General features: G+C 59.2%; 1 protein-coding gene across 3 annotated transcripts in view; it reads right to left on the reverse strand.

The window, feature by feature from the left end:
- DCHS1 (dachsous cadherin-related 1) overlaps window positions 1–26,989 on the reverse strand; it is a 47,151-nt gene that overhangs the window by 4,330 nt on the left and 15,832 nt on the right. For all 3 annotated transcript variants that reach the window (XM_048492978.1, XM_048492975.1, XM_048492976.1), the window contains exons 3-20: window positions 16,320–16,508; window positions 15,825–16,056; window positions 15,335–15,571; window positions 13,616–14,620; window positions 13,321–13,508; window positions 12,894–12,990; window positions 11,996–12,153; window positions 10,546–11,386; window positions 9,830–10,069; window positions 8,102–8,227; window positions 7,470–7,679; window positions 6,291–7,157; window positions 5,544–5,657; window positions 3,351–3,562; window positions 2,492–2,646; window positions 2,033–2,163; window positions 989–1,275; window positions 325–463 (exon numbers count right to left, since the gene is read on the reverse strand). In XM_048492978.1, coding sequence (XP_048348935.1) covers window positions 325–463; window positions 989–1,275; window positions 2,033–2,163; window positions 2,492–2,646; window positions 3,351–3,562; window positions 5,544–5,657; window positions 6,291–7,157; window positions 7,470–7,679; window positions 8,102–8,227; window positions 9,830–10,069; window positions 10,546–11,386; window positions 11,996–12,153; window positions 12,894–12,990; window positions 13,321–13,508; window positions 13,616–14,620; window positions 15,335–15,571; window positions 15,825–16,056; window positions 16,320–16,508 — 5,428 coding nt within the window. The remainder of the gene's footprint in view (window positions 1–324; window positions 464–988; window positions 1,276–2,032; window positions 2,164–2,491; window positions 2,647–3,350; window positions 3,563–5,543; window positions 5,658–6,290; window positions 7,158–7,469; window positions 7,680–8,101; window positions 8,228–9,829; window positions 10,070–10,545; window positions 11,387–11,995; window positions 12,154–12,893; window positions 12,991–13,320; window positions 13,509–13,615; window positions 14,621–15,334; window positions 15,572–15,824; window positions 16,057–16,319; window positions 16,509–26,989) is intronic.

A 26,989-nucleotide genomic window follows, 5' to 3' on the forward strand; every position in this document is an offset into this window, starting at 1 on the left:
GGGTGCCCAACTCTGGTGCCCCAGATGCTCACGGACTACAATTCCCATCAGCCCCTGCCAACCAATTGGCCCCGCTGGCAGGGGCTGATGGGTATTGTAGTCCGTGAACATCTGGGGCACCAGAGTTGGGCACCCCTGCCCCAGCCCCTCCCTTGGGGAAGACTTGGTAGCCTTTAGTCACAGGAAGAGACTCTGTGCCGGCCACCCCACGCTCTAACAGCACGTCCTGCAGACCTAGAACTTGCCTGTTTACAAACAGCGATCGGGGAGGGGAAAAGGGAAGAACGAACCCCTGGATCCCCCCTCCCTCCTCTGCTCTCCTACCATTGTGAGGATCGATGGCCATAGCATGGCTGGGCGTGGCCAGTTGGTAGGTGACTTCCCCGTTGGTGCCAGAGTCCAGGTCCGTGGCACGGAGGGTCAGGATGGGGCTGCCAGCCGGGGTGTACTCTGGCAGCACCACCTGGGAGGGCGAGAGAAGAGTGCTGTCGTTCCCTGGAGCTCCCTGGCCCCAGGCTGTGTGGGGGCCCTGCTGCTATGGGGCAGCTTCTCCCCAGAGGCGGCTGTGGCAAATGGCAGGCTGACAGGGTGGCCGAAGGCAGACATTCTGTGGCCAGGGGTGGAGCCACAAGCACCACAGAGCCAAAGGCTGCTTCCACCCATTCACTGCTCCACAGCTCTCTCCCGCTGGTTCTGGGGCCCTGACGTCCCCCTCCCCTCTGACTCTCCTCTGGCTTCCAGGGCCACCCCAGACCTCGGCTGCCCACGGGCAAGGGCCCACTTTCCTGAATTCTGCAGGCTGGCAAACAGCCGGGGCTTTCCGTGTCTTGGGACAGAAGGCAGAACTCACCAAAGGACACCGCCATGTCTCTGCCTTTGGCTCCTGCCCCAGCACGGAAGGAGGCCCCAGTGGCTGTCTGGGTCAGAGCACTATGCCTGCCTCCCTGGCACCGGGCAAAAGGCAGGCAGCGCCCGCGGGGCCCCGTACCTGATACAAGGCCTGGGCGAAGAGGGGCGCGTTGTCGTTGACGTCTTCCACCAGCACGGTGACGTTGGCCTCTGTCTCGTGCTCAGAGTCAGAGGCGCGCACCGTCAGGGCGTAGTGGTGCCGCTGCTCGTAGTCCAGCAGCCCCATCAGCGTGATGCGTCCCCCGTAGCGGAGGATGCCGAAGGTCCCCCTCGCGCTGCTGTCTAGCACCAGCAGGTAGGAGAGCAGCGGGCCAGAGTCCACGTCGTTGCCCGTCACCATGGTGATCTCTGTGCCCAGGAGGGCGTCTGCGCCAGGGAAGGACAACAATGTCAGGCCCAGGCGTTGGCATCCCACCCCCACAATGGAGAGGGCAGAAGCTTCTTGGAGGCTGGGGCCGAGGGCGGGCAGGAAGGTGGGAGAGCCCAGCTAGCAGTGGAGGCCTTGAGGGTGGGAGCGGCCCTTTGGGCTCCAATGACCCCCCCTCCCCCGACTGTGTGAGTCCAGCCCCCAAGTGCCCCCGGAAAGGCTGAGGACGCTGCCCTACAGGTGGTTCACTCTCCATCCTGGAGACTACGGAGGGGCACTCCATGTATGGCGAGAGGAGACCCTTGGGCACACGCGCAGCAGCCCACTTCTCTTTATGACTATACTTTGTCCCTGCCAGGGGCGGCTGGCCCCCCCCTCTGGCGATGCCCCCCAAATGCAGAAGGAGAACTGGGCTTTCTCTACCTTTAAGGAGCCTCAAAGCAGCTGACAAGCGCCTTTCCCTTCCTCTCCCCACAACAGACACCTGGCGAGGCGGGTGGGGCTGAGGGGGTTCAGAAGGTGCTGGGACTAGCCCAAGATCACCCAGCAGGCTTCACGTCAAGGAGCAGGGAACTGAACCCGGTTCTCCGAATTAGACTCCGCTGTTCTTAACCACAGCACCGAAATGGCTATCCAGGAAATGAACGGCTGTCGAGAGGCACTGCACAGGGGCCCTGAGAACTGCCCCCCACCAGGGGTACTGCCTGGCCCATGGAGACACCCCCTTCCTCCCCCCTGTCCCATCCTTCCACTCACTTTCAGGCACCCGCACCTCCCAGGGGGCAGGGATGGAGGGGCTGTTGTCATTCACGTCCATCACCACCACGGTCAGCGTGGCCGAGCCCATGAGGGGGGGGCTCCCTCTGTCCATCGCCGTCAGCACCAGCCTGGGGGAGGGGGGAAACACGACCACCACGAGGCCTCAGTGGCTTGGCTCAGGCCCCTGGAGAGGCAGGTCACGAGTAGAGCCCCGGCTTGGCCCTCCGACAGCCCTGCAGAGTCCCCTCTCCAGATAGGAAACTGTGTTCCCACGACTACAAGCTCATGGCAGAGGTGGGGATGGAGCTAGCACGCCCCCGCCCAGTCTTGTGACCACTGGCATCCCATAGGCACAGGCTTGCCAAGGCTTGTGTGTTCCCGCACTTGGTGGCCCTCGGGGTCTCTTCCAGCTCTATGGTTCTCAGGACACAGAGGAGAAGAGAGGCCCCTCCTTACCGGGTTTGAGCCCAGATCTCCCTGTCCAGAATGGCTGCCGTGGTGATAGAGCCCGTTTGTGGATTGATGTGGTACAGCCCGTTCATGGGCAGCGTCTGGTTGATCATATAAGTCACCTGCCCGTTGGGGCCCTGATCTACGTCATCAGCCACGACCTGCCACGAAAGGACACGGTGGGTGCCACAGCCACGTGGAGCTCTCCCAAGCCACACACTCCCAACTCCCCCCACACCAACAATTTCCTCCAGTTCCCTCACTCTTCCTGCTCCGCCCCAACTCCCTTCACCGCCCCCGCCTTGGGGCTTCAGCGAAAGCCCCCTCGACCAGACAGAGGCTCCTGACTATGGGGGGGGGGGGGCACGCTCTGCACATCGCGGCCCCACCAGTCCAGCCCATTGCTGGATACCAGCCAGGCTCCAGGAGTTCTCTGGTCAGACCTGCATCCCCATGCAAGTGTGGGCTGATGAGGAGCACGGGAAGCAGGGGCGGATACTCCCCCACCCCCTGCCCCCCACCCCCACACGCTGGTCTGCTGACCTGAACCACTTTGGGCAACTATTTGTCCTGATGAAGCAACTCATGTACAGCCCATCTGCAGGGACATTGACCCCGCCCCACTGGGACTCTTGCAGGTTGGGGAAATGGTGTAGGGGAGAAAGCCAACACACACACAAACGCACACCACAGAGCCAATTCCAGTGGGCCTGAGCGGGGAACTCGCAGCTCACGTCTGACTGCCTGGCTCCAGAGAGGGCACCAGGAAGGACTCGTGTGTCGAGAGGTCCCACCCAGCCCAGCTTCTCTTCTCCCCCTCTTGCTCTGCTGGAGGCGAAGGGCCCCTCCTCTTTCCCGGTGGTACCTGGATGACGGGCAGGTCATAGCCTTGCGCCTCCCGGATGAAAGCCACGTAGTTCTGCAGCTGGAAGCGCGGGTGGTTGTCATTCACATCCTGAAGGTTGACCTGGACAGCCAGGAAGCCGAAGGAGGCGGCTGACTCGGCCTGCAGCACCAGGCGCAAGCGGGGGCTCGCCTCAAAGTCCAGGGCCCCAGGATTCCGGACAGAAACCACACCTGGGGGGGGGCAAGTGGGGGGAGGTGAGCTTACACTTCTCCATGCAGAAAATAAATTACCTGCCCTTGGAAAGGAAGAATTGCTGCCCCACAAGGCAGGATTAATGGCACCAAAAGCTGCAGAAAGCAATGCCCGCGAAGCCTCAGTACAACCCCCAAGATCTTGCCCCGCTGCCGTCGGATCAGTCTTTGGCTACCCACTGGAAGTGGTTCCACCTGGCACTGACCACAAGACAAAATTGTTAAGCCTGAAGAGGAACAAAGTCTGTGGAGGGAAACTCGGCGTGACTTCTGCGAAGGAAAGTCCTGCTTCACCAAACTCCTGGAGCCCTTGGAGCAGGTTAACAAGTGTGTGGATAAGCGTGGCCTGGCAGACACCACGCATTTGGACTTCTTAAAGGCTTCAGGTGGGACACCTCATCAAAAGCTCCAGGGAACAAAGGGTGGGTTCCCTTGTGGTGAAATGGCAGGCAGCACAGGGAGTTCCTGCCAAGGTGGGAAATGAGCGCCTGGTTCCCCCAAGTTTATTTTATTTATTTATTTATTATTGTATTTATAAACCGCCCTCCCCCGGAGGGCTCTGTTGTTCGTGCCTGATCGGAACTGGGGCATGAGCAGCACAGCGGCCCAGTTGGCAAACGACCTCAAAGGACTCAGGACAGGAACTGCCCGGTCAACTGTGTAGAGCTGTAGCAGATCTCTCAAAACTGAACGTTGGCAGCAACAAAGCTAGTGACGCTGAATGCAGGGGGAAAGGGAGGGGGTGCAAATCAGACCCCAAGGCCCCAATTTCAGATATCTGCAGATTGGGTCCAAACTGGGTGAGGCTGGGGGCTGAGTGTAGCAGGAAGCTCGGTGGAAATGGCGACGTCGTTTGCAGCAGTGGTGAAAAAGGCAACCTCCGGGCCAGGAACGACTAAGCGAGGGATGGGGGGGGCAGGGCAGAAGGGGCAAATGTTGCCACGCCCTTCTGGTGGGAAGCTGTGCCCTGGCCTCGCTTGGAACCTGGGTGCAGAGTTCTGATCAGCCTGCCTCAAAAAGGAACATGGTGACAGAGCTGGGAACCGGGCAGAGGAGGAGGGCAGCCAGGGTTGGGGGCTGCAGCCGCTTCCCAATGGGGAGTGTGGGGCGGCGCAGCCTAGAGCAAGGACCACCGTGGAGAGACATGATCCAGGTTTCTAGAATTGTGCAGGGCAGGGAGAAAGCCGACCAAGGAAGCTTCGCCTGTCCTCTCCAATAATGCCGGAAACTTGGGGGCACCCAATGCATTTGTCTGGAAATAGGTCCAAGATAACAAAATGAAAAACAAAACCACTTTTTCACTCAATGAATAATGAAATTGCACGGGGGTGTGTGTGTGTGTGTGTTTCACTGCCAATGGAGATTGTGATAAATATGAGCACAGGCGGACTAAAAAGACACAGGGACGTTGTGAGTCGCTCTGAGCCGTTTCAGAAGAGCAGCATATACATTTAAAAATAAAAATAAAACCCGGCTACCAGCCCATGTGGCTGAAGGGCGAACCTCAGGACTGCATGCCGGGAGTCCGCCTCAGGGGAAGGCCTCGGTCTCTGGGCCCTCGGGGGCAGCTAAAGGCTGCTGTGTGGAACAGGATGCTGGGCACAGGTAACTCTGGTTCTGATCCAGCCGGGCTCTTTCCATGTGCCTAACCAGGGCCTTGTGCACACCGAGCCAGGGCTGGCTGCGTGTGCGAAGAGCCCTCCTCCCAGGGCCAGAAGACCCCTCGCTTGTTCCTGCTGGAAACAGAGCGCACGGCCGGGTTGCTACAGACACTCTTTATGTCTGTAGCACGAGGGAAGGAAGCTCTCTGCTCAGACAGGTACTCCTTGGAGACCCTTAAAAGAAGCCCCCCTCCCCATTTAGAGACCAGCTTGCCCAGGGCTGGCTCTGTCCCTGCCCCAAGCCGCCCCCTGCTCTCTCATGAAGGCAGCCACCTTGTCCCAGGTGTGCACCTCCGTACCTGAGCCAGTCTGGATGTGGAAGGCTCCCCTCTCATTGCCGCTGACGATGCTGTAGGTGATACGGCCCGAAGAGCCTGCGGTGTGCGTGGCAGGGATGCTCACCACAGTGGTACCTGGTGGGGTGGGGGACACACAAGGGCACAGTCAGCTGTGGCAGCAGGAGGGGGCAAAGGACCCTCTTCGTAGGCACAGCCGGGCTGGGGGAAAGAGCGCCTGCAGCCACGGAGGGAGCCAAGAGGTGCCCGTGCAGGGGAGGAGGAAGGGGGGGGGTCCATATCCCTGGCTCTTTGGAAAAACTGGGTGCCCTTGGCCGGTGAATTCCCCTCTCCGAGTCCCTCAGCCCACCACGTGGCTCAGGCCTCAGTGATCTCGGCATCCCCTCCTCTTGCCGCCCAGCACGCACTGCCGCAGACACCCATCCCCAGGGGCTTAGCACTCCCCACACTCGTGGAGGGGTCTGTTGGTCCCTGTGCAGCTCTGCCCCCAGGCTCAGAGGGCCCCTCCTCACGCACAAGTGTGGCAGAAGTGGGCAAGCTCTCCTCTCTTTCTGGGACTCGATTTGTGCAGTGCTGGTGGTGCGCGTGGGACACACTAGGCCAGAGTTCCCCAGTCGGTGGGCACCGCACGAGGCAGCCATCTTGGGGCGGCACTCACGCCCCTCTCAAAACGCTGAAGGCTCCGGGGGGGGGGGGCCCTGGGCGAGGCTACCTGAACCTGCTGCTGGGGCTCTGCCCGGAGGGACGTACCTGGTGCGGCATTCTCAGGCAAGGCCACGTCGCTGCTGCTGCGCGGGAAGCGCACCCCCCGTTGACCCTCACCCTGCAGGTGAATGACCACCACGCCCGTGGAAGACAGCGAGGGCCGCCCCAGGTCGCTGGCCACCACAAACAGGGTGCGCTGGCGCTGGCTGGCCACGGCCGCCAGGGGCTGGAGCAGCTGGATGGCCCCTGTGTAGGTGTTGATGGCGAAGGCTGGGGAGGGGGCGGCCAGGCGGTAGAGGAGGGAGGCGTTGGCCCCGGCATCGTGGTCTTCGGCCCGCAGCGTGGCGACCACCCTCTTGGCCGGTGTGTTGCGAGGCAGCGTGACGGCCAGCGGGCTGAGTGGGAAGGTCGGGAAGTGGTCATTCACGTCCTGGACAGTGACCGTGACCGGCACGGAAGCAGTCTGGGGGTTCAGGGGGGAGGAGTCCACTGCCAAGGCCAGGAAGCTGTAGGTCGCCCGGCGCTCCCGGTCCAGAGCCTGGGTGAGGGTGAGGCGGCCCCCCTCCGGCTCCACCTGGAAGGTGCCCACAGACTCCTTGGCCAGGAAGTATGACACCTGCCCGTTGGCGCCCTCGTCCGGATCCAGAGCGTCCAGCCACAGCACCAGAGAGCCCACGGGCAGGTCCTCGGGCACCTCCGCCGCGTAGGCCTCCTGAGCAAAGCGGGGGGCGTTGTCGTTCAGGTCCAGCACTTGCACATGGAGCGCCAGGTTGGCACAGCGAGGGGGCGAGCCGTGGTCGCAGGCCTGCACCGTCAGAACGTATCTCGACACCCGCTCCCGGTCCAGCCCCCGCGTCGTGTGCAGCTTGCCTGAGACGGGGTTGAGGGCAAAGTCTTTCTCAGGGTCTCCAGCTGCAGGGAGGAGGAGAGAAATAAAGCCCACTGGGACGCAGGTCGCTGCACCCCCCACTCACCCGCCCCCTCCACAGGGGGGGCCTCACCCCACACTGTGCCCACGGCGTCATACGGAACTGCAAGATCCTGAGAACGCTTCTGAGGTGGGAAACATTGTGCTGCTGCGGCCCGTTCAGAAGCACTCGGCCCGTGGGGGAGGGAACGCAGCCCTGTGGGTCCTTCGCCCTGCAGAGCTTGACCTGGCCTTTGGTGCGGGTCACCCACAGGGGCATTTGGGAGCCCCCCACCCGGATCCTGGAGGAGGCTCACCTGTCAGCTGGTACGAGAGGCGGCTGTTTTCGCCTGCATCGTGGTCCGTGGCACATACAGTGATCACTTCCACCTGGCTCTGGTTCTCTGGCACCTCCAGGGCACACGCGTCGCTCTGGAAGGCTGGGCTGTGGTCATTCTCATCGGCCACCAGGATGCGCACTGAAACCTTGGCCTGGCGTGGAGGCACACCTCCGTCGCGGGCATACACTGCAGGGGGGAAGGGCAGCTGTGACTCCAGGGAGGGCCGTCAGCAACACCAAAAGGTCACTGCTCTGGTTTCACAGGTTGTGAAAACTGCTGGTTTTCACAACCTGTCACCTCTGCTTCTACTAGTCAGGCAAAAGACACCAGCGAAGTCCTGGGCCCTCCAACTCTGTCTCAATGAATTCCCGGCCTTTTGAGTCAACTATCGAGTCTACGTAAGGCCCAAAAACAGGCTTTGCCAAAAATTAAAGCTGAGCTCCTCAAAGCCCCAAATTCTCCACTCTCCACCAAGTCTTCCCCTTGCCCAGCACTAATCCCCCCTGGTCGCCCTGTGAGACAAAAGATGACCACACGTCACCGGGTGAAGGACCCCTTCTCACCCATCAAAATAAACGAATGAATGGATAGATCAATAAACCCCTTACCTGTCAGCAGGTGCTCTGCCTGTTCCTCACGGTCTAACGATCGCCGGGTGCTGATAAGACCCGTGGAGGGGTCGATGGAGAAGTCATCTCCAGAGATGCCACCGTAGGATACCTGCCCGCTGGTCTCTGTAGAAAGACGCAGGTCAGACGGGCTACACGTCCCGCTCGAGGGCTGGAGTGTCAGAGGAGGAGCCGGCAGACCCAGGTGTGACTCTCTACTTGACCACGGAGGCTTGCTGGGTGGCCACGGGTCAGCCACGCCCCCTCTGCCTAATCTGCTACACAGCTTTTGCGAGTACAAATTGAGGAGAGGAGGATGAAGTGCTTTGTGGCTCCCTCCCTCCGTCTCCACGGGGGAAACTGGGAGGGTGCAAGTAGAGTAATGGCTACGAATTCCCTTGCCGTGGGGCTGCAGACATTCACTGCGGCCTATACTGGAAGAGACGCCCCCTGCCCCCTCCCCCCAGCAAAGAGGGTCAAAAACAGATATAAGCACCCTCAGTTCTTGGTACAAAGTCGCCTCCCAGCGAGGTCCACGGCACTCCACCCCGGCCCACCCATTCAGCAACAAAATGAAGTCCAACTGAAACGGGACACCAGGGGAGCGCCCCAAATCCCCCAGGCCTTTTCCGTGAGCTCAGCTGATAATAGATGAATGGTTGGCAGAGGGGGGATTTCTTGCCTGGAGTGGCAGCAAATTGGCATCTTCCTCCTGGCGGGGTAAGAACCGGGGAGCTACACAAGGGTGGCCCGTGACTCTCTGCACGAGGAAAGTTTAAACCAAGCCTCACACAGACAGAATTTTTTAAAATTAATTTGCTTCCTTTCTTCCCTGCCCATTGTTTCCCCCTCCATTCTATCCTCACAACAACCTGGTGAGGTAGGCTAGAGTGTGTGGCTGGCCCAGGGCCACCCAGCCAGATAATAGGGCAGAGGGGAGATCTGCATTTCTGTGTGCCAGGCCCCACTCCAGCCCCAGTTGAGCGGCTTCACCCCCCCACCCCCCACCCCCCCGGCTCTTGGTGGCAGAGAACGGCAGCAGCTCCCTGGCCCCCAGGCTGCCTCGCTTCTTCTGCTCAGCGGCCTGTTGTCGAGGTGCTGAAGGCCAGGCTTTGGCCCTGCGGCTCCCACTGAGATGAGGACAATGGGGACCAGGAGAGGCAACTGCGGGGTGGGGGGAGAGGAGGGCCCCCACCATCGCCAGCCCACCGTAACGACCACCGGCCAGGCAGCACACAGCCCAGCGGGCCCTGCTTCCTCTTCCCTGGCTCGGGGGCAGCTTGACAGCTCGGACAGCCGTCCAGTGGGAGGGCAATGGTCTGCCTGCCTGCCGGTCAACCCCCCCTGAGCCCAAGAGCTGTCTGGCGCCTCTCTCTGCTTTCTGTCCAAACAGCCATACTACAGGACGGCTCAGGAAAAGAGGGGTGGGCTGGCTGGCTGGTTCGCACTAAGCGCTCCGCCCACTCCGCCCTACAGCTGGACAAGGGTTCTGGTCCCATCAGAGACAGGCTGATGGGGCTCCCACTTTGGGGGTCGCAACCAGCAGGTGCCTTCGGGAGGCTGCCGTCGGGCACAGAAAAAGGCAACTTTCCCTGGCACGGGGGCTCGCGTGGGAGGAAAGGTTTCACCAGAACCCACGGCTGTCTGGGCCACTTCCTAGCGTGGCCTGTTCTGGGCTGCCCTGGAAGAGGCCCCTCAAAACCACTGGGTGTGGCGGCAGACCCTTACCCAGGTCGTGATCAGTCGCTAGCAGCTGCAGCACGGGAGTCCCTGGGGGCAAGTTCTCTGCCACGCTGGCCTCGTAATGGTTTCTCTGGAAAGTTGGTGTCTCGTCGTTCACATCCAGCACCCGCACCGTCAGCAGCTGTGTGGCGGAGCGCCGCGGGGAGCCATGGTCCGTGGCCACCACAGTCAAGTTATGCTGCGACACTTCCTCTCGGTCCAGTGACCGGACGATGGACAAGGCTCCTGCAGGACAGCAAGATGTCCCTGTCAACCCCCTCCGGAACCGAGTGCTTCCGCAGCCCCCCCAGCAACAACCCCCCCCCAATGGGTCAATGCAAAGCTTCAGATCTGCCCAAGGCGGGTGTGGATTTCTCCCCCAGCCCCGTCACTCCTTCCACTGACATGCCCAAGACAGCCTGCGCCCCCCATGCCTGCCCCCCATGCCTGCCCCCCCATGCCTATTCCACACCAAAAATGAAAACGACGAGTCCTGCAAAAATGCTACCAAAATTAACCAGGCAACTTCAGCTGTTCCCATTCAGTCTATAATTGGAAAGTGATATTGTGATGGCAGGAAGAACATCTAGGGACGCACACAAACATTTTACCTACTGCAAGAAGCAATCAGAATCTCTGCACTACTCCAGTGTTTGGCTCTGATGATGCATAATGTGCCCCTGAGACTGCTTGCTCCCTGTATCCCCGGCAGCTCCACACACCTGTAGTAGGGTTGAGGTGAAACCTCCCGTCGCTGTTCCCCGCTCGCAGTGTGTAGCTGACACGCCCGTTCTCCCCCAAGTCGCCATCCCTTGCCAGCACCTGCAGAACCAGGAAGCCCGTGGGCTGGTCCTCCGGAACGGCAGCGCTGGCCGGAGAGAGGAACTCTGGGACATTATCATTCTCGTCCATGACAAAGATGTGCGCCGTGAGGGCTGCCGAGCGGCGCTGGCTGACGTTGCGTGCCTGGTCAGTGGCCTGCACCACCAGCAGGTAGGCCGCCTGGGCCTCCCGGTCGAGCGAGCCTCGCAGGCTCAGTTCTCCGCTGCGCGCGTCCAGCTGAAAGGGGGAGTGACCGGCCTCCGGGGGTGGCAGCAGGCTGTAGCTGAGCTGGCTGTTGGGGCCGGGGCCGTCCCCGTCCAGCGCCTGGAAAGTGAAGAGGGACATGCCGGCCGTGGCGCTCTCAGAGACCACCACCGTCACAGGGTCCTGTGGCCAGGTCGGCGCGTGGTCATTGCTGTCTTGCACGTGAATCTCAACCAACACCAGGCGCTGGCTGGGGTACCCCCGCAGCGTATCTTCCACGTTCACTTGCAAAGTGTGCCGGGAGGCAGACTCATAATCCAGCTCTTGGGCCACGTAGATTTCTCCTGTGTTTGCATCCACCACGAAGGTGCCATCTCCGTTACTGCCCCCCACCAACACGTAGGTCGCCTGCCCGTGAAGAGCTGATTCCAGGGAGGCCACTGAGCCAATGACGGAGCCGGGCTGCAGCCCCTCCATGGGATAGAGCGTCAGCACCGTGGTGTCCGGTCGAGGAAGCAGCCGGGCTGCAGACACCACCTGCGGAAAGTGAGAAACCGGACAGTGGTTCAGGCTATTGTTCTCTTGCAACAGAACTTCACAGGCAGGATCCGATGCAAAAGTGCAGAAACCAAGAACAAATTTGAGACCACGTCCCAACATACCACTCTGCGCAATCCCAGGGGGACCCCAGACGTCCTAATTCACCACAAGAGCTAATCTTTCTCTCACACACATCCCATCTCTTCAGGAGGCGAATCTGAGCCACTGTCTCAATTCCTCCTGTGTTCAAGATGATGTCTGTTCTACTTGCTGTCGCTGGCAAAGGAACCACTTGGGCCAAACGGGGGCCCATTCTGACTGGATCTGGGGCTCCTCTGTCTGGCCTCTCTCACTCTTTCCCCCCAACCCCCTGGTTCTGTAAGCAGGCCAGACTGATGTACCTCCCCACGCATCTGAAGAAGGGAGCTCTGCCTCACAAAAGCTTTGGATGAAATAACTGTGGTTCGTCTCCCGTGTGGTCCTGCTACACTGCTGCCTCTCTGCAATCGATGCCACGGCGGGGTGGGTGGGCAGCTAGCCCCAAACCAGGCTACAAGCCTCCGGACAAGGCTGGGGGGATAGAGCGGAGGGAGGCCGCGGCTGTACCTGGATGCGCACGGCTGCAGAGGTGCTGCGGGGACTGGCGCCTCGGTCGCTCGCTGTTGCAGTGAAGGTGTATTCCCCACAGTCCGCCTGGCGCAACTTGGTGGCCGTGCGCAATTCCCCCGTGGCCACGTGCACGGAGAAGCGTTCAGCCCAAGCCCCTGTCAGGAGGTGAAGAGAGCAGTCTGAGGCTGGGGGCCCTGCCGAGGAAGCTCGTGGGGGGGGGGACCTAGTGCCAATCATGCACCCTCAGCCTCTCCTGCCCCGCAGGGCTGCCATTAGGACAAAACGGAAGAGCGGAGAGCCCAGCATCCGCAGGCCCAGAGGCCAAAGCTGGCTTCATGGGGCTGGGGCGGGCACCATTTGGCCCTGGCTTCTGTTCTGCCTGGGAGAAGGTGGGGCTGGGTGACTGCCACCCACAGAGACCCTCAGCATGTCTGCGTGGAAACCCCCCCCCCCCCACCCCCGGTGCATGAGCTCATCTGGGGATCTGTCAGTAATATGTGGGCGACACTCCGCTCCGTCTCACACGTCTGGCCGACTGCAGGGAGGCAGTTTTGGGGTGGGCGTGGCCTCGCGAGCTGTGCAAGATGGAAGTGCCCCTGGGAAGCAGAATCTCAGGTACCTTCAGGTACCACACAGAAGAAGAGCCCTGCTGGAACCCGTGTCCACTCCAGCGTCCTGTTTGTGGCCAACCGACTGCCCCGGCGGGCCAAGAGGCAGGACACAGCGCTAGAGACCTCCCCCCGAGGGTTCCTGGCACGGCTGAGGCCCATTTATAGTCTGCTGAGCGACCGCTTGAGCCTGGGACTGGCTCCACAGTCCAGCACTTGCCCCTGACTCTGGCCCCACGACTGAAAGGGCCCCCACCCACTGCAGGCCTGGGGCGGGGCTCAGCTACCTGCCAGCGAGTAGAAGACAGTCCCGTTTTCACCCTCGTCGGGGTCCTTGGCCTGCAATGAAGCAACGAGGAGCCCTGCCGGCTTCTCCTCCAGAACCTGCCAGAGAGATACCTGGTGGGAGCAGCTGCAGCACGAGGAGGAGGAGGTAGCAGCAGCCGCCAAGGGCCTTCAGTGCTCCTGCCCTCTTCTCGCCCCCCACCCCCACCCTGCATGGGGCCTCACACCCCTGCAGGCCCAGGTCCCAAGCGAGCCCCACAGCTGGGCCTCTGAACTCCCCCAGAGACCCGCAGGGAGCCCGAGGGAGAGGCTGGGGGGAGGCCCCGTTGGTTCCACCCTGGTCAGTCCTCTTTCCTCCTGCCACCGGGGAGCAGCCCCAGCCGGCTGCCAGCCCTCTCTCACCCGGGCCCGATCCTTCCCCTGCCCTACCTGCAGGAGCAGTTCACGCCCCTCTGCCACGTGCAAGAAGGCAGGCGCGTTGTCGTTCTCGTCCAGCACAGTGACGTAGGCCGTGCCCGTGGTGCTGCGTGGCGGGGTGCCCCCGTCTTGGACCAGGACTTGCAGGTGGTAGCTGGCTTGCTGCTCCCTGTCCAGGCTCTGCCGAGTGCTCAGCTCCCCTGCAGAAGACAGGCGTGACCGCCACAGCTCCGGCTGCGCCCGAGGCCAGCCCCCTTCTCTTCCCTCCCTCCCTCCAGCCCCCCCTCTGCCCAAGCGCCCTCCTCACCCGTCTGCGTGTGGATCAAGAAGTTGCCCTCGTGTGGGACCAGGCGGTAGGAGAGGTGGCTGTTCTGGCCGGCATCCCGGTCACTGGCTGCCACGCGGCCCACGCTGCTGCCCGCAGGCTGGTTCTCAGCCACCGTGAAGAAGTAGCGCTCCTCGCTCAGGCGAGGGCTGTTGTCGTTCTCATCGGTGATGGTCACTCGGACGGTGGTGGTGCCCGTCTGGCGCCCCTCCCCCTCCCCGGCAACGGCCAGAACCGTCAGCATGTGCTGCTCCTGCACCTCCCGGTCCAGGGTGCTGCGCACGTGCAGCCACCCAGTGTTGGGCACAACGCCGAAGCTGGCAGCGTCTCCATCCGCACGCAGGTGGTAGGTGAGGGGCACGTGAGAATCCCGTGCCAACGCACGAACTTGCAGGAAATGTGTGCCCACGGGCATCCCTTCGCGCACCTCCACGCGGTAAGTGAGGGTGTCAAAGACCGGGCCGTGCTCATCCTCTGCTTGCACGTGCACCAGCAGCGTGAACGTGGCACTCAGCCGAGGGACCCCCCCGTCCTGCGCCAGGATGAGGAGCCTGTAGGGAGCGCTTGTCTCTCGCTGGACGGCTCCCACCAGGCGCACCTTACCTGAGAAATGCTCGACGGTGAACGCACTGGGCCCGCCGGGTGCCAGCTGGAAGTGCACCTGCCCGTTGGCTCCGCTGTCCCGGTCCTCCGCGTGCACCGTGTACACGACCGTCCCCAGCGCCACCCCCTCCGGCAACAGCACTGATTCAGACGGGACCAGGAAGGCAGGGCTGTTGTCGTTCACGTCCGCCACGCTGATCTGGACCCAGGCGCTGCTGTACGCAGGCGGGGAGCCACTGCGGGCCTGGACCTCCAGGCTGAGCGCCGCCTGGGCCTCGTGATCCAGGGCCAGGCGAGTGTGCAGCTCTCCCGAGGCTGGGTGGATGGAGAAGTAGCCGTTCGGGTCTCCCGAGGAGATGGAGTAAAAGACGGCGTCTGCGTGTCCTGAAATGAGAGAGAAGCCCGGCCTGCGTGAGCTCCCGGAAGGGGCACAAGAGTCCTGAAGGCAGCCCTGAAGCCAACTTGGGAGGCGGGGGGGATTCTCTACCACAGAGGGGCATTCCCTGGATGTATTAATTTCCTCTGAAGGTTTTAGATTCTGAGTTGGCCAGGGCTATTTTAGAGACGTGGAATGCTCTTGCAAGCCACTGGAATGGCATGAATTATATTACAGCAAAAACATAAGAACAGCTGCCGGCCCAGTCTTTTTTGTGCAAACCTCCCATAAATTCGTTTCACATGTACTGTTGACGCCTGGCTTGACAACAGTACATGCAAAAGGGATCTGGGAGTCTTAGTAGACCACAAACTGAACACGGGTCAGCAGTGTGATGCTGCAGCCAAGAAAGCCAATGCGATTCTGGTCTGCATCAATAGTATAGGATCTACATCGAGGGATGTAATAGTACCACTCTATTCTGCTTTGGTTGGCCCTCACCTGGAATATGGTGCAGTTCTGGGCACCGCAATTTGAGAAGGATGTTGACCAACTGGACCGGGTCCAGAGCAGGGTGACCAAAGTGGTCAAAGGTCTCGATTCCAAATCCTCCCCCTCAGCTGCACTATCTCCTTGTCTCAACGGGGTAGCGACATCCAGCGGCTGAGGCCTTTGGAGCAGAGAGGAGCGCTCCAGGGCGAGGCCTGCCCTTGGCATCCTACCTGGGGGGTTGTGGGCGTAGACGGCGCCTATGCTGCTGCCCAGCCGGGTGTCTTCCGGGACCGTGAAGTGGTACTGAGCCCGCTCAAAGCTTGGAGGGGAGACGGTGCCGGCAACAATGCTGATGTTGATCCGAGCGTTGGGCTGGGCAGTCAGCCCCCCTCCGTCCCGGGCCGCAATCTCAAGGTGCACCAAGGTGTTGGCTTTGCCTGCCAGGCTCCGGAGCAGAGAAACGGCACCTGCAAGGACAGAGGGAGGCAGGCGGCGGGTGGGTGGGCGGGCCATGATGACAGGCGGGTGCTGCGGCCAAACCCTGCTTCCACTTCTGGCAGGGAAGGGGACGGACCCCTCCCTGCAGTGAGAGGCTGGGCAAAGAACCTGCTGCCCAGTGAGGCTGAGACCAAACAGGGGAAGGGCAGGAGGCGGGTGGGTGCTCTGCCCCGTGCCCAGCAGGTCCCTTTCTGCCCATTCCCCTGCCCCCCCCCCTCTTACCATTGTCTGGGTTTATGGCAAAGAGCGACGGGGTGTTCCCGGCGGCAACCTGGTACGTGATGCGCCCGTACAGCCCTTCGTCCTTGTCGTGGGCACTGACCCGCAGCACGGCGGAGCCTGGCTGGCTCTGGGTGCTGATGCTGGTGGCGTACTCCAGCGGGTAGAAGGCGGGGGCGTTGTCATTGACGTCTTCCAGGAAGACCTTGACATACGCCGTGGAACTCAGCCCGCCCTGCAGAGCAAGAGAAGAGACCCTCCACTCCGAGCTCCGTGGCAGCACCACGGTTGGAGCTGGCAAAGAAGCAGACAGAATAAGCGCATTCCTGTCCAGCAGGTGGGCCTCGGCCACGCTCAGCTCAGTGCTCAAAGGGAGCAGGGAGGCTGCCCCGGCCACTGACTGAAGCTGAGAGAGCCCCCTGTGGAGACCCAGCAGCCCTGGGGACTCCTTGACCACCAGCCCCTCCCCCAAGAAAGGGCCACCTCCCAGGCACTCACCCCGTCCACAGCGGTGACCGTGAAGTCATAGGTGGCCACGCCCTCGTCCCGGTCCAGCTCCTCCGCGGTGCAGAGCTGGCCGGCCTCCTCCCCCAGGCTGAAGGCAGAGGGGGCCAAACTGCTGATTCCAGTGCCCAGCGAGTAGGAGACGGAGCCGAAGGAGCCACTGTCCGCATCGGTCGCAGTCACCTGCAGGGAAGAAGGTGAGGGCGCCCACTGAGGCCCACGATGAGCACGTGCGCAGGTGCACACACGGGGGCTCTGGCCTCCTGCAGGGCTGCCATGCAACCCTCCTTTTCTGCCCATTGGACTAACCCCCTGGCCACACGCTGCTCCCCCTGCCCACCTACACCCCCGGGGCCACCTGCCAGCTGAAGCCACGCCCTTTCTCCTACAAGGCCTGAACACCCCCCCCTTCTGCAAGGCCAGCTGGAAACTGTCCATGGATGGCACAGGGTCGGGGAGGGGGCTGGAGCAGAGGGCAGGCTCCCCTTCGGGGGGGGGGGGTCCTCTCAGCCCCACTGTGGGAGCCATGAGGTGGGCAGAGCGGCAACTGACAGACAGCTCAATGACAGGCTGACGTTTCTGGAGTTTTCTTGCCAGAGATCCTCCCCCCTCCCAGCTCTCAGCCCAGACTCTTGCCCCCCCCCCCCCGGCCGTGCATCCAGTGGAGGGCAAACATCAGCTGCCCAGGAACAAGAGCCACGGCCCCAAACAGCCCCGCTGCATCCACTAGGCAACGCAGCATTTTAAGCTGAGCCCTTCAGGACCAGTGCCAGGGCAAAGGGGCCGCAGGCGTGTCGGGCTTCTACAGCTGGGCCTAGGCCACGTCTGTTCACCTGCCAGGGTGCAAGGGGGGGGGCAGACTACAAGTGGCAGCAGCCGTGGGCCCATACTGTGGCCGCTGTTGCCATTTCAGAAGCACGTAAAGTTCTTTAAAATGGCTGCAAGGCCCCAACGCAGATCGCAGAGATTTTAAAAGAACAATAAAGGCTTATAAAATGGGGCTGTTGGCCACAGGATGGACCCCTGGCTGCTGTCATGGAATCGCAGATTGGAAGAGACCCCCAAGGGCCATCCAGTCCGACTCCCACTTGTAGTCCAGCCCAGGGAGGTAGGAAAGGCCGGCTCCACACAGGCACTGATGGGTGGGGAAGCTGTAGAAACATTTTTGGTAGAGAACTCTAAAAAGAAATAGCAAAAAATCTCAAAGAAGGTGGAATAATTCAGCAAAAACAGGTATAGAGACTCGGGCATTTTTCACCTGGGGACAACTTTGGGTGGTCATCACCCCGCTCCCCGCAGCTGCCGACACGGCACTGGGGCCAGGGTTGGGGAGGGGCTCCCCGTGCAGTTTCTCCCCGCCCCCTTGACAGCAGCCACCTTCCCCCCTCCAGCTTTTTCTCCAAATCAGCAACTGGAGCGTCCTTGGAGGGTTGTTTCTGTGAGAATCAGGTCCTCCGAATTCCCACCTTCATTTTTAAAGTTAGTCTTTATGGAGAGCATAAGAATATAACAAGAGGTCAGCTGGATCAGACCAGTGAGTGTCCATCTAGTCCAGCATCCAGCTCCGCAGAGGGGCCAAACAGGGCGCAGGGGCCGAGGCCTTCCCCAGACGCCGCCCGCTGGCAGGGCTGCTCCCAGGCTGACTGCCTCTGAACAGGGAGATGCCCCCGACTCAAAGCGACTGGCAGCCCTTGACCTCCCCGTTGGGCATTTGCCAGGTCCCCTTTTATAGTCGGTTGATAAGGCGACGTGAGGGGAGAGGTCTCTTCCCGCAGAGCAAGGGGCTAGAAACCCACTTGAATCCAAGAGAAACAGGCTGGTTATTCAGAGACCCTGACAGAAAGGCTGTTCCAAAGCTACGGTACTATAACGATATGTCAAGTGGCAATTAAAGAAAAACCCTCTGAAAAGTCTTCCACAGGCAGGGGTGAGAGAAAGATGCCCCCAAGGCGGGGTGGGGTGGGGGGGATGGCGCCAACCTGCCTGGGATGAGGAACGTTCAGGACCCCCACCCAGATGGGTGCCGACTCGGCTTTGCTGCCATCATTCCCAAAACATCTCTGCTAACAGGTTCCCTGGAAATGTGGGGGAAACCTAGCAGGGGTGTATGTGGTGCACCGGGATGATGGGGCAAAATGTGGTGCGGGGGGTGGGGGTGGGGGTGGGACACACACCTACTTCCCAATATTCCAGCTGGGGCGAAAGGCCCGTGTGTCAGAGATCTTTCTGTAAAGTTCCAAATTCTCCCCACGCTATTCTGAGCCCTGTGACCAGCAAACCTCTGGGCATTTCAACAGGGCTGCACGTAATTTGTTCGCCTTCTGTAATTAAGCAGGAGGGGCGGAGAGGTTTGAGGGCAGCACTGGATGGGGAAATGGGGAGGGGTACAACAGTCCGCCCCCCCCCTCCTCAGAGAGACAGAGGCTGCACCTCATTCTGGAAGCCCGTCTCACAGATCCCCCCTTCGGTGCTCAGAAGTGTGTGTGTGTGGGGGGGGGGGGATTCTGCGCCCAGGGCCCATTTCTGTGCTTGAACGAAGAGAATGCAGCAGGAGATACAAACTCAGTCCCGGAAGAGAGCGTCAGAGGGGAGGCTTGAAGGGTGGGGGGGGAGCAGAGAAAACACCATTTGCAGAATGCTGGGCGCTCCCTCCGAGGATGTGCACGCACGCACCTGCACACACCAATGCACACTTCCAGACTGTGAGCCGGGCACCCTCAACACCCAGGAAGCTCCCTCCTGTTGAATCAGCCCATCAAGGGCCCATCGCGGTCAGCCTTGACCACTCAGACTGGCAGTCTCAGGCAGAGAAAGGTCTCTTCACACCACCAACTACCTCGTCCTTTTAACCGCAGATGCCTGGGATTGAACCCGGAAACCTGTGCATGCCACGCAGATGCTCAACCCCTCAGCCACAGCCCCTGCTTGCTATTGGTCGTGAGAATATCAGAGTCTTGTGTTAGAACCAACCAAATTCATATCAGGCCTTGTGCATGCTTTTGGGCAGCTCGAAAACCTGCAGCATCTATTACATCAGCCGGATGGAGACGGTGGGACGGGAGACGGACAGGGCAGGAGGCAGGCTCACCTGTCTGGTGGGGTGGGGGGAGGGCGCCGATCTCCTTGGGCCAGCCTGTCCCTGCGCCCCCTGCCGAAGGTCTGCACCGGAGGGGGCCCTTCAACCCTCCTCCCACCCGACACAGGCGTGAGCTGCTGACTCTGGCTCCTGTGGAGAGGCCACCCCTGTCCCTGTGCCTAGGCGGTCCTTCCTCAGGCCAGACAGGGACGACCCCCTCCTGGGCTCTCCTAGCATCCTCACGAGAACCCACCAGGCGGGGCAGAGAGCAGCCCAACTGAGCAGGCATTTTGTCCACACACACCCCACTCCCAATTGCAGCCTCTTCCCGCCCCACCAGTTCTCGAGAGGCACAAGTCAGGGGCTGACGGAGTGAGCGTGGACTGCCAGCCCCACAGGGAGACGGCCATGGAAGAAGCAGGCCCACAAGGCCCGGGCCCAGGAGAGCGTTCTGCCGGTTGCCACTTCCTCCCCCCCACAGCCCGCCTGCCTGCCTAGCCCAGCTCCCAGGCCTCTCATGGCAGGCTGCCCAGCAGGCCCTGCGCTGCAGATGTGTGCAGAGCCCAACATCTGGCTTTGGTTCAGGCCCGGGAAGGAGAGGAACGCTGGCGCCAGTGTGGTCAGCGATCCCACGCACGCTCCCTGCCAGGCGTTTTGCGCAGCCTGGCACAGCTGTCGAGCAGCTAAACTCAGCCGGCAGCCTGGCTATTTCGGGACATGATTGTTTCCAGCTCCCAAGCGGCCGACTCCCAGGTCAGCTGGGGGCGGGGGCCGGCACGGGCGGGGTCAGGGGAGCCAGGCCCCTCGGGGAGCGGGCGGCAGGAGGCTCAGGCCAGGATGGGGGTGTCCACGAGGACGGGGGCTTGTTTGCCCCGCGGGGACACCAATCCGGCCCCTCCACTATGGAAAGGACATGAGGCAGAATTGCTGCAAAGGGGCAACGGCTGCGTTACACTCACAGAGCCCAGCGGTGCTGCAGAGCGCTGGCCACGGGTGCTGGGGGGCTCCGAGGCAGAAGGCCCAAACGGAGGCGGGGGTGTGAACAAGAGGATGCGCACAAACAGCTGGAGGCAGAACTCAGCAGAGAGATGCTCCCAGGGCAGCCCTTGCCCCCATTTCCCCCTTCTCCCCCCCCGCCCACTCCAGACGTCGGTCAAAACCCAAACACAACCTAGCAGCCGGCCTGCAGAAGCAGCTGTGGAGGGTGAGGGCACCCTGGGGGACCCCAGACCTGTCCCATCCCCCCCACCCAATTCCTTAGAGCTACGTCATGGATACCCTTGCTTGCAAGAGCAAGAACGCTGTGGAAACGTCCAAGGTAACAGCCCCTCTGGTGAAAACGGGGCTGCCTCAAGAGGTCCCTGTTTGCTATCTGGGAGGGGACTGTAGAGGAGGAGGAGGAGGAGGAGCCGGACGCTCCGTGGAGCTCAGACTGGCCGGCCAGCCCAGCAGCTCACAGCAAAATCCGGGCAGATCTAATTTTTCTCCCTCTATTTCAGGAGGAGGCGAGGCGAGAGGAAGGGCGTGGCCTCGGGGAAATCGAGGGGCTTTGGGTATCTCCTTCCCCGGGTGGCCAGGATCATTTCAAACAGGCAAATTGCAAGCATCCAGCCGGCAGGAGGCATCTCAGAGATGTCAGGGTGGGGAATCCTTCTGGGGACTGAAGGACCAGGAGAGGGGGGGGGATCCGGAGGGCTGGGCAGGGGGGCAGGGAGGAGCCTGCAACAGTATGCCGGGAATGCCCACACAAGGGGGCTGCTTTTCTATAGATGGGGCAGGAGTGGCCCTGGAGCCCCTACAGATCCTCCCATACAGAAGGAAAGTGGGCCACTGGACGAGGGCATATAGGGCAATGCCCAAGCACCGCACAGCACCATGAATGCCCCGGGTTGCCGCCTGTCAAGCCAGAGGGCCTGAGGCTGAGAAGGACCTTGCCCATTTCCAGCTCCAAGTCCACTGCTTGGACTAGGGAGGCCAGGTCTGGAATTTGGGTTGGACTCCCTACTTAAAAATACTTGCTTCACCACTAAGCCACTGCCCATCCTGCAGGAAGAGAAAAAAACCTCTAACAGCTGCATGCCCAGAGGAATCTCTCTCTCTCTCTCTCTCTCTCTCTCTTGCAACAGAGAAGCCCCGCACAGTCCATTACTGCTTTGTTGAGGGTTAACTGTTGGGTCAATTTGCGTGTTAGTGAATTATATATGGGATCAGATCAGTAATTCGGTTGTGGAATTTGCCGATATGAGAACCTCGTGATGTCTGTGCTGATGATGGTGACTGAAGTGAACCACCATATTCAGGGGCAGCGTGAGAGATGTGAAGGTCCAGAAGAAAAACGGGGTAAATTAAGTGAAACAGAACATTTTTTTCCTGAGGACTTTTCACCAATTGGGAACACTGGAAAAAAGAAACTCCTGTGAAGTATTTTCTCTTTTGGAATTAAGGAAATGATTACATGCGAAAGGGATCTGGGAGTCTTAGTAGGCCACAATACGAGTCAGCAGTGTGATGCGGCAGCCAAGAAACCCAATGCAATTCTGGGGTGCATCAATAAGAATATAGTGTCTACATCTAGGGATGTAATTTCCCCTCTCTATTCTGCAACGGTCAGACCTCACCTGGAATATTCAGTACAGTCCTGGGCACCGCAATTCAAGAAGGCTATTGACAAGCTGGAACGGGTCCAGAGGAGGGCAACCAAAATGGTGAAAGATCTGGATTCCATTCCCTAGAAAGAGAGACTTAGGGAATTGGGGAAGTTTAGTTTGGTGAAGAGAAGGTGACATGATAGCCATGTTGAGATATCTGAAGGGATGCCATGTTGGTGAGGGAGCAAGCTTGTTTTCTGCTGCTCCAGAGACTAGGACCAGGAGTCATGGGTTCAAGGTGCAGGGAAAGAGATTCCACCTAAACATCAGGAAAAACTTCCTAACAGTCAGGGCTGTTCAACAGTGGAATGCACTACCTCGACGTGTGGTGGAGTCTCCTTCTTTGGAGGTTTTTAAAGAGAGGCTGGAGTGCTTTGACTGTGTGTTCCTGCACTGAAGGGGACTGGACTTGATGGCCCTTCCTTGGGGTCTCTTCCAACTCTATGATTCTATGATTCTTACAATAAGTTTCTTCTCATTCAAGTCTGAAGACTTTTTCAATTTGTCTAGTTGAAAACTGGGACATTTGGGGCAATATCGGGAAAAAAAACTTATGTGAAACACTATTTATTTTATCCCTCTGAAATGAGTGAATTTTTAAAAGATGATGTTGTACTCAAAATGTGTACTACGAACATTTTCATATAAGCCAATCTACAGTATGGTAGTAATTTATATATATTGGGTAGACATAGATAACATACTTTCAATAATATGTTTATTGTGTTAAATCTGAATAATTCCGGCAACATTTAATATGTGATATTAAATGTCCCGTATCAACTCCATTGGCTGCCAATCAAGTTCCGGATCAGGTCCAAGGTGCTTGTTTTGACATTCAAGGCTGTGAGTGGTCTTGGACCTACATATCTATGGGACTGCCTCTCCCCATATTGCCTCTCTAGGCCCCTCCATTCATGGGGGGGGGGGGAATTTACTGGAAGTTCCTGGCCCTAGACAGGTTCGGCTGGCTGCTACTACTAGTGGAAGTACTGTAAAGGATTCAATGGTGTTGATGTTCAGAACAGCCGCCTGGCCTTGACTGAATTCCGGAACCCGGGCGATGGGCCAGCATCTGCGGCGGAGACTCTGGTGGAGGCCTTATCTCTTCGAGAGAGATGAGAACTCCGTTCCCATGAGAAACCGGGAGGGGGGATGGGATGGACAGTAATATAACCTGTACTTCTGGCGGGAGACTTTATTCCTGCCACGTCGTGTACGTGAGCTTTCTAGGATGTCTGAATAAACGGTCTTTTACACCAAAAAGCCTTTTATTTCTGCTTCTATGGAATTCCTTACATTGTGGCAGGAAACCTAGTTCATCTATCTTCCCAGTGTAGTGGACCTCTGGTGTCTCGGCATGGAGAGGTTGAATATTCCTGAAACTGTGGAAGGTGCGGTAGCCCCCAAAGAGGGCTCCCTTCTGGATTTGGAGGAGCCGGCGGGAGAACGGGTCTCGCTGGTAACTCTTTCCCGTCCTCGTATCAACACGAGTCTTCCCTTACTTCGTTGGGACGAGGGACGAGGGAACGATCATGTGGACTTGCATGAGTCGTTTGGGGCGCTGTCTGTGGATCGGGCGCCTGTGGATCGGATACCTACCCGTTTCCGTGTGGATTACAAACCTCAGATGCAACCTGTCACGGAGGAGATGGGCCTGACCACCTTTCATGCGGCAACCCAGGAGTCAATTGAACGATTCCTGGACTCGTATTTCGAGGATGCTCCCAAGAATCCACCGTGGCATAGCACTGGGGCCCGTCCTAAGACCACCGTAGAAACCGGGACTATATCGGGGATTGGGAGGGGTATCCGTACCAGCTTCCGATCGGACCCCCCAGATCCCGGATCAGCAGCTGCACCAGGCGCCCCTGTGGAGCCGCCGGTGACAATGCAGGTGCTGCATTCCGATGAGGAGGAATCCGAAGAAAGCCTGCCTTCTCATCCGGACCTCTTTCCCCTCCCGTCAAAAGAGAGCTGGGATGAGGAAGTGGGCCGACTGCGAGATGCCCAGGAAGCATGGGCCCGTGAACGCCAGCTATGGGAAGAGGAACGAGAGCAGCTGCAGCAAGAGCGTGAGAACCTGCAAAAGGACCGGGAACAGCAGCGCAAAGAAATCCAACTCGAACTGGACCGTGCCAAAGACGCGTTGCAACGGCAATATATGCAGAATCTATCGGTCCATGATAAGGTCCTGGAACACTCCAAACTGGACTTAGAGCGTCAACGCGAAAACGCATAGCCATGCGTGCACAAAGTGGACCAACCGCAGCCGTTCAACGGGACGAGCTGGCCAAACTGGAACGAGGGAAAGCAGCCTTGCATGCGCACCAAGACGCCTGGGCTCGCAAGGAAAGAGACTTCGCCGCCTGTGAGAAGGAGCTGAAGAAGCAGCAGGACAAGATGCCCCAAGCTGGAGTCTACGCCGTGACCGGTACGGCCAACGCCAGAGGGGCGACGCTTCTGGGTCCTGCTACTCGCGTATCTGCCACCTTCCAAAGGCCTGCTCCCACCAGAGCACCAGCGGCGCCGGCACCGGTGCCCCCACCTCCACCGATTCCGGCTCTCCCTGCGCCGCCGCCTCAACCTGCGCCACCGCCGCCCCAGCGAGCTCCGAGGGCCGTGGAGAGAGGATATTACAGACCTCCCATACCTGCCCGCTTCGATGGGACCGCTTCCAAACTCCCCTACTTCATCCTGCAACTTGATGCCCACATGGAGGACTATGACGATCTGTACCGGTCTGAACGCGAAAAAATACGGGACATCGGTTCTGTCTTGGATGGGGTGGCAGCCGACTGGTTTGTGACTCTTTTTGACCTGCAAGGGGAGGATACTCGCACGGTGCCTGCGTTCCTCCAAGCCTTAAGGGCTCGCTTCCAAGATCCGGATGCTGAAAATGAAGCCATCCGCACCATTAAATCTATTCAGCAAGGCAACCGCTCTTTTGCCGAATTTGCCCGTGAATTTCGTGGCGGGCGGCTGCTCGACTCTCCTGAGTGGTCTGAGCGATGAAATGTGAATACTTCTCGGATGCCGTCGACGGCAAAACCGCGCAGGAAACGGTGTTCCTTATTCGGGTCCCACGACAATTGCTGACTGGATCGAATTAGGATCTCAAGTGGCGCCTTCGTTTGGATTTCATTGCCTTTACTCAAAACCCGCCGCTACGACAACCGCTGCGACAAGGAAGCAAAGCACAGCAGACTCTACGGAAACCACCTCCGAACATCGCCGCTTGGGATTGTGTGTTTAGTGCGGAGGAACGCATCATCTAGCTGCGAACTGCCCGAAAAAACAGAAGCGAACCGCTCCGGCTGCGCGCACCCCGTCTGCCAAGCCACCATCGTAAATCTGGGGCGCCCGACGGGCTCTTCCGCCTTAAGGCAAGGTTACCGAAGGCGATCCAGAAGAGAAGTGGCGGGTTTGCCTCTCTTCAACGCTTCCATGGATATGGGTTCGCCTCCAGATGCGGTGAGTGAAGGCAGCGCTCCCATTACGATTCAAGCGATTCTGGCCAACCCCGCCAAGCACCCTCGTATTATAGCCTCAGCCCTTGTAGATTCTGCAGGTGCTCCCATTGTTTAATGCGCCCCAAGTGGCTGAAGAACTTGGACTAGACCGAAGTTCCCTAGCTAAGCCCATACCGTTCACACAATAAATGAATTCGGGGTTCCCGAAGGACCGGCCCAGTTCAAAACGCAACCGGTTCTCCTCCGTTGCGCTGACCATTGGGAGAAAATTAGTTTTATTCTGGCCCCAGTGGCCAAACACTCCATAGTCCTGGGCATGCCATGGTTGTTGTTGCATGAACCAAAATTCATTTGGAAAGAACGGATCTTAGAATTCACTGACCCCCCCTGTGGGGAACACATGAATGGGGAGGATAACTCACCTCCTAATGACATACACCCCCTGGCTTCATCAGCGGTGCACGCTCCAATTGCTCCCGAACCCACCGGAATTCCACCGGCTTACCAGGATTTAGCCAGAGTATTTCAGGAGCAAGAATGCGATCAATTGCCACCCCATAGAGACACTGACTGCAAAATCGTATTACAGCCAGGGGCTCAACTGCCCAAGGGTAGAATCTACCGCATGAGTCCCACTGAGGAGAAGGGACCTTCGTGCCTTCTTAGACAAGAACCTCGCTCGCGGGTTCATACGACGAGCTACCAAACACACACATGCTGCGCCTGTATTGTTTGTTAAAAAAAAAAGACGGGTCTTTAAGGCTCTGTACGGATTACCGAGGACTCAATGCGGTTTCCCTGTCCAATAAATACCCTTTGCCTTTGATCAAGGACCTGTTAGACGCATTGGGCAAGGGACGTATTTTTACTAAGCTGGATTTAAGAGAAGCTTACTACAGAGTCAGGATTGCGGAAGGCTATGAACATTTGACTGCATTTAACACAAAATTTGGACAGTATGAATACTTAATAATGCCATTCGGGTTAAGTGGGGCCCCTGGAGCTTTTATGGCCCTCATCAACGAAGTTCTACATGACTTATTATACAAGGGAGTAGTGGTGTACTTAGATGATGTTTTAATTTATTCACAAACCATGGAGGAGCATGAAGCCTTGGTTCGGGAAGTATTAAAACGCTTGCTCGACAACTCCCTCTTTGCAAAACTTTCTAAATGTTGTTTTCACCAATCCTCCATCGACTATTTGGGTTACCGGATCTCTTCCGAGGGATTAAAAATGGATCCTGCTAAGATTGAAGCAGTCCTCCAATGGCCTGCCCCCACCAATCGGAAAGAACTCCAGTCTTTCCTAGGGTTTGCTAATTTCTATCGTGACTTTATACCCCAATTCGCTGAGCTAACTCTCCCACTCACAGACCTCTTACGCACTAAAGGTAAAGACCCACAGGCTGCCAAGCCCGGGGCGCCCCTTTCTTGGTCTAAGGAATGTCAGACAGCCTTTCAACAT

Source organism: Sphaerodactylus townsendi, linkage group LG04 (assembly GCF_021028975.2).
Source record: "Sphaerodactylus townsendi isolate TG3544 linkage group LG04, MPM_Stown_v2.3, whole genome shotgun sequence".
Lineage (NCBI taxonomy): Eukaryota > Metazoa > Chordata > Lepidosauria > Squamata > Sphaerodactylidae > Sphaerodactylus > Sphaerodactylus townsendi.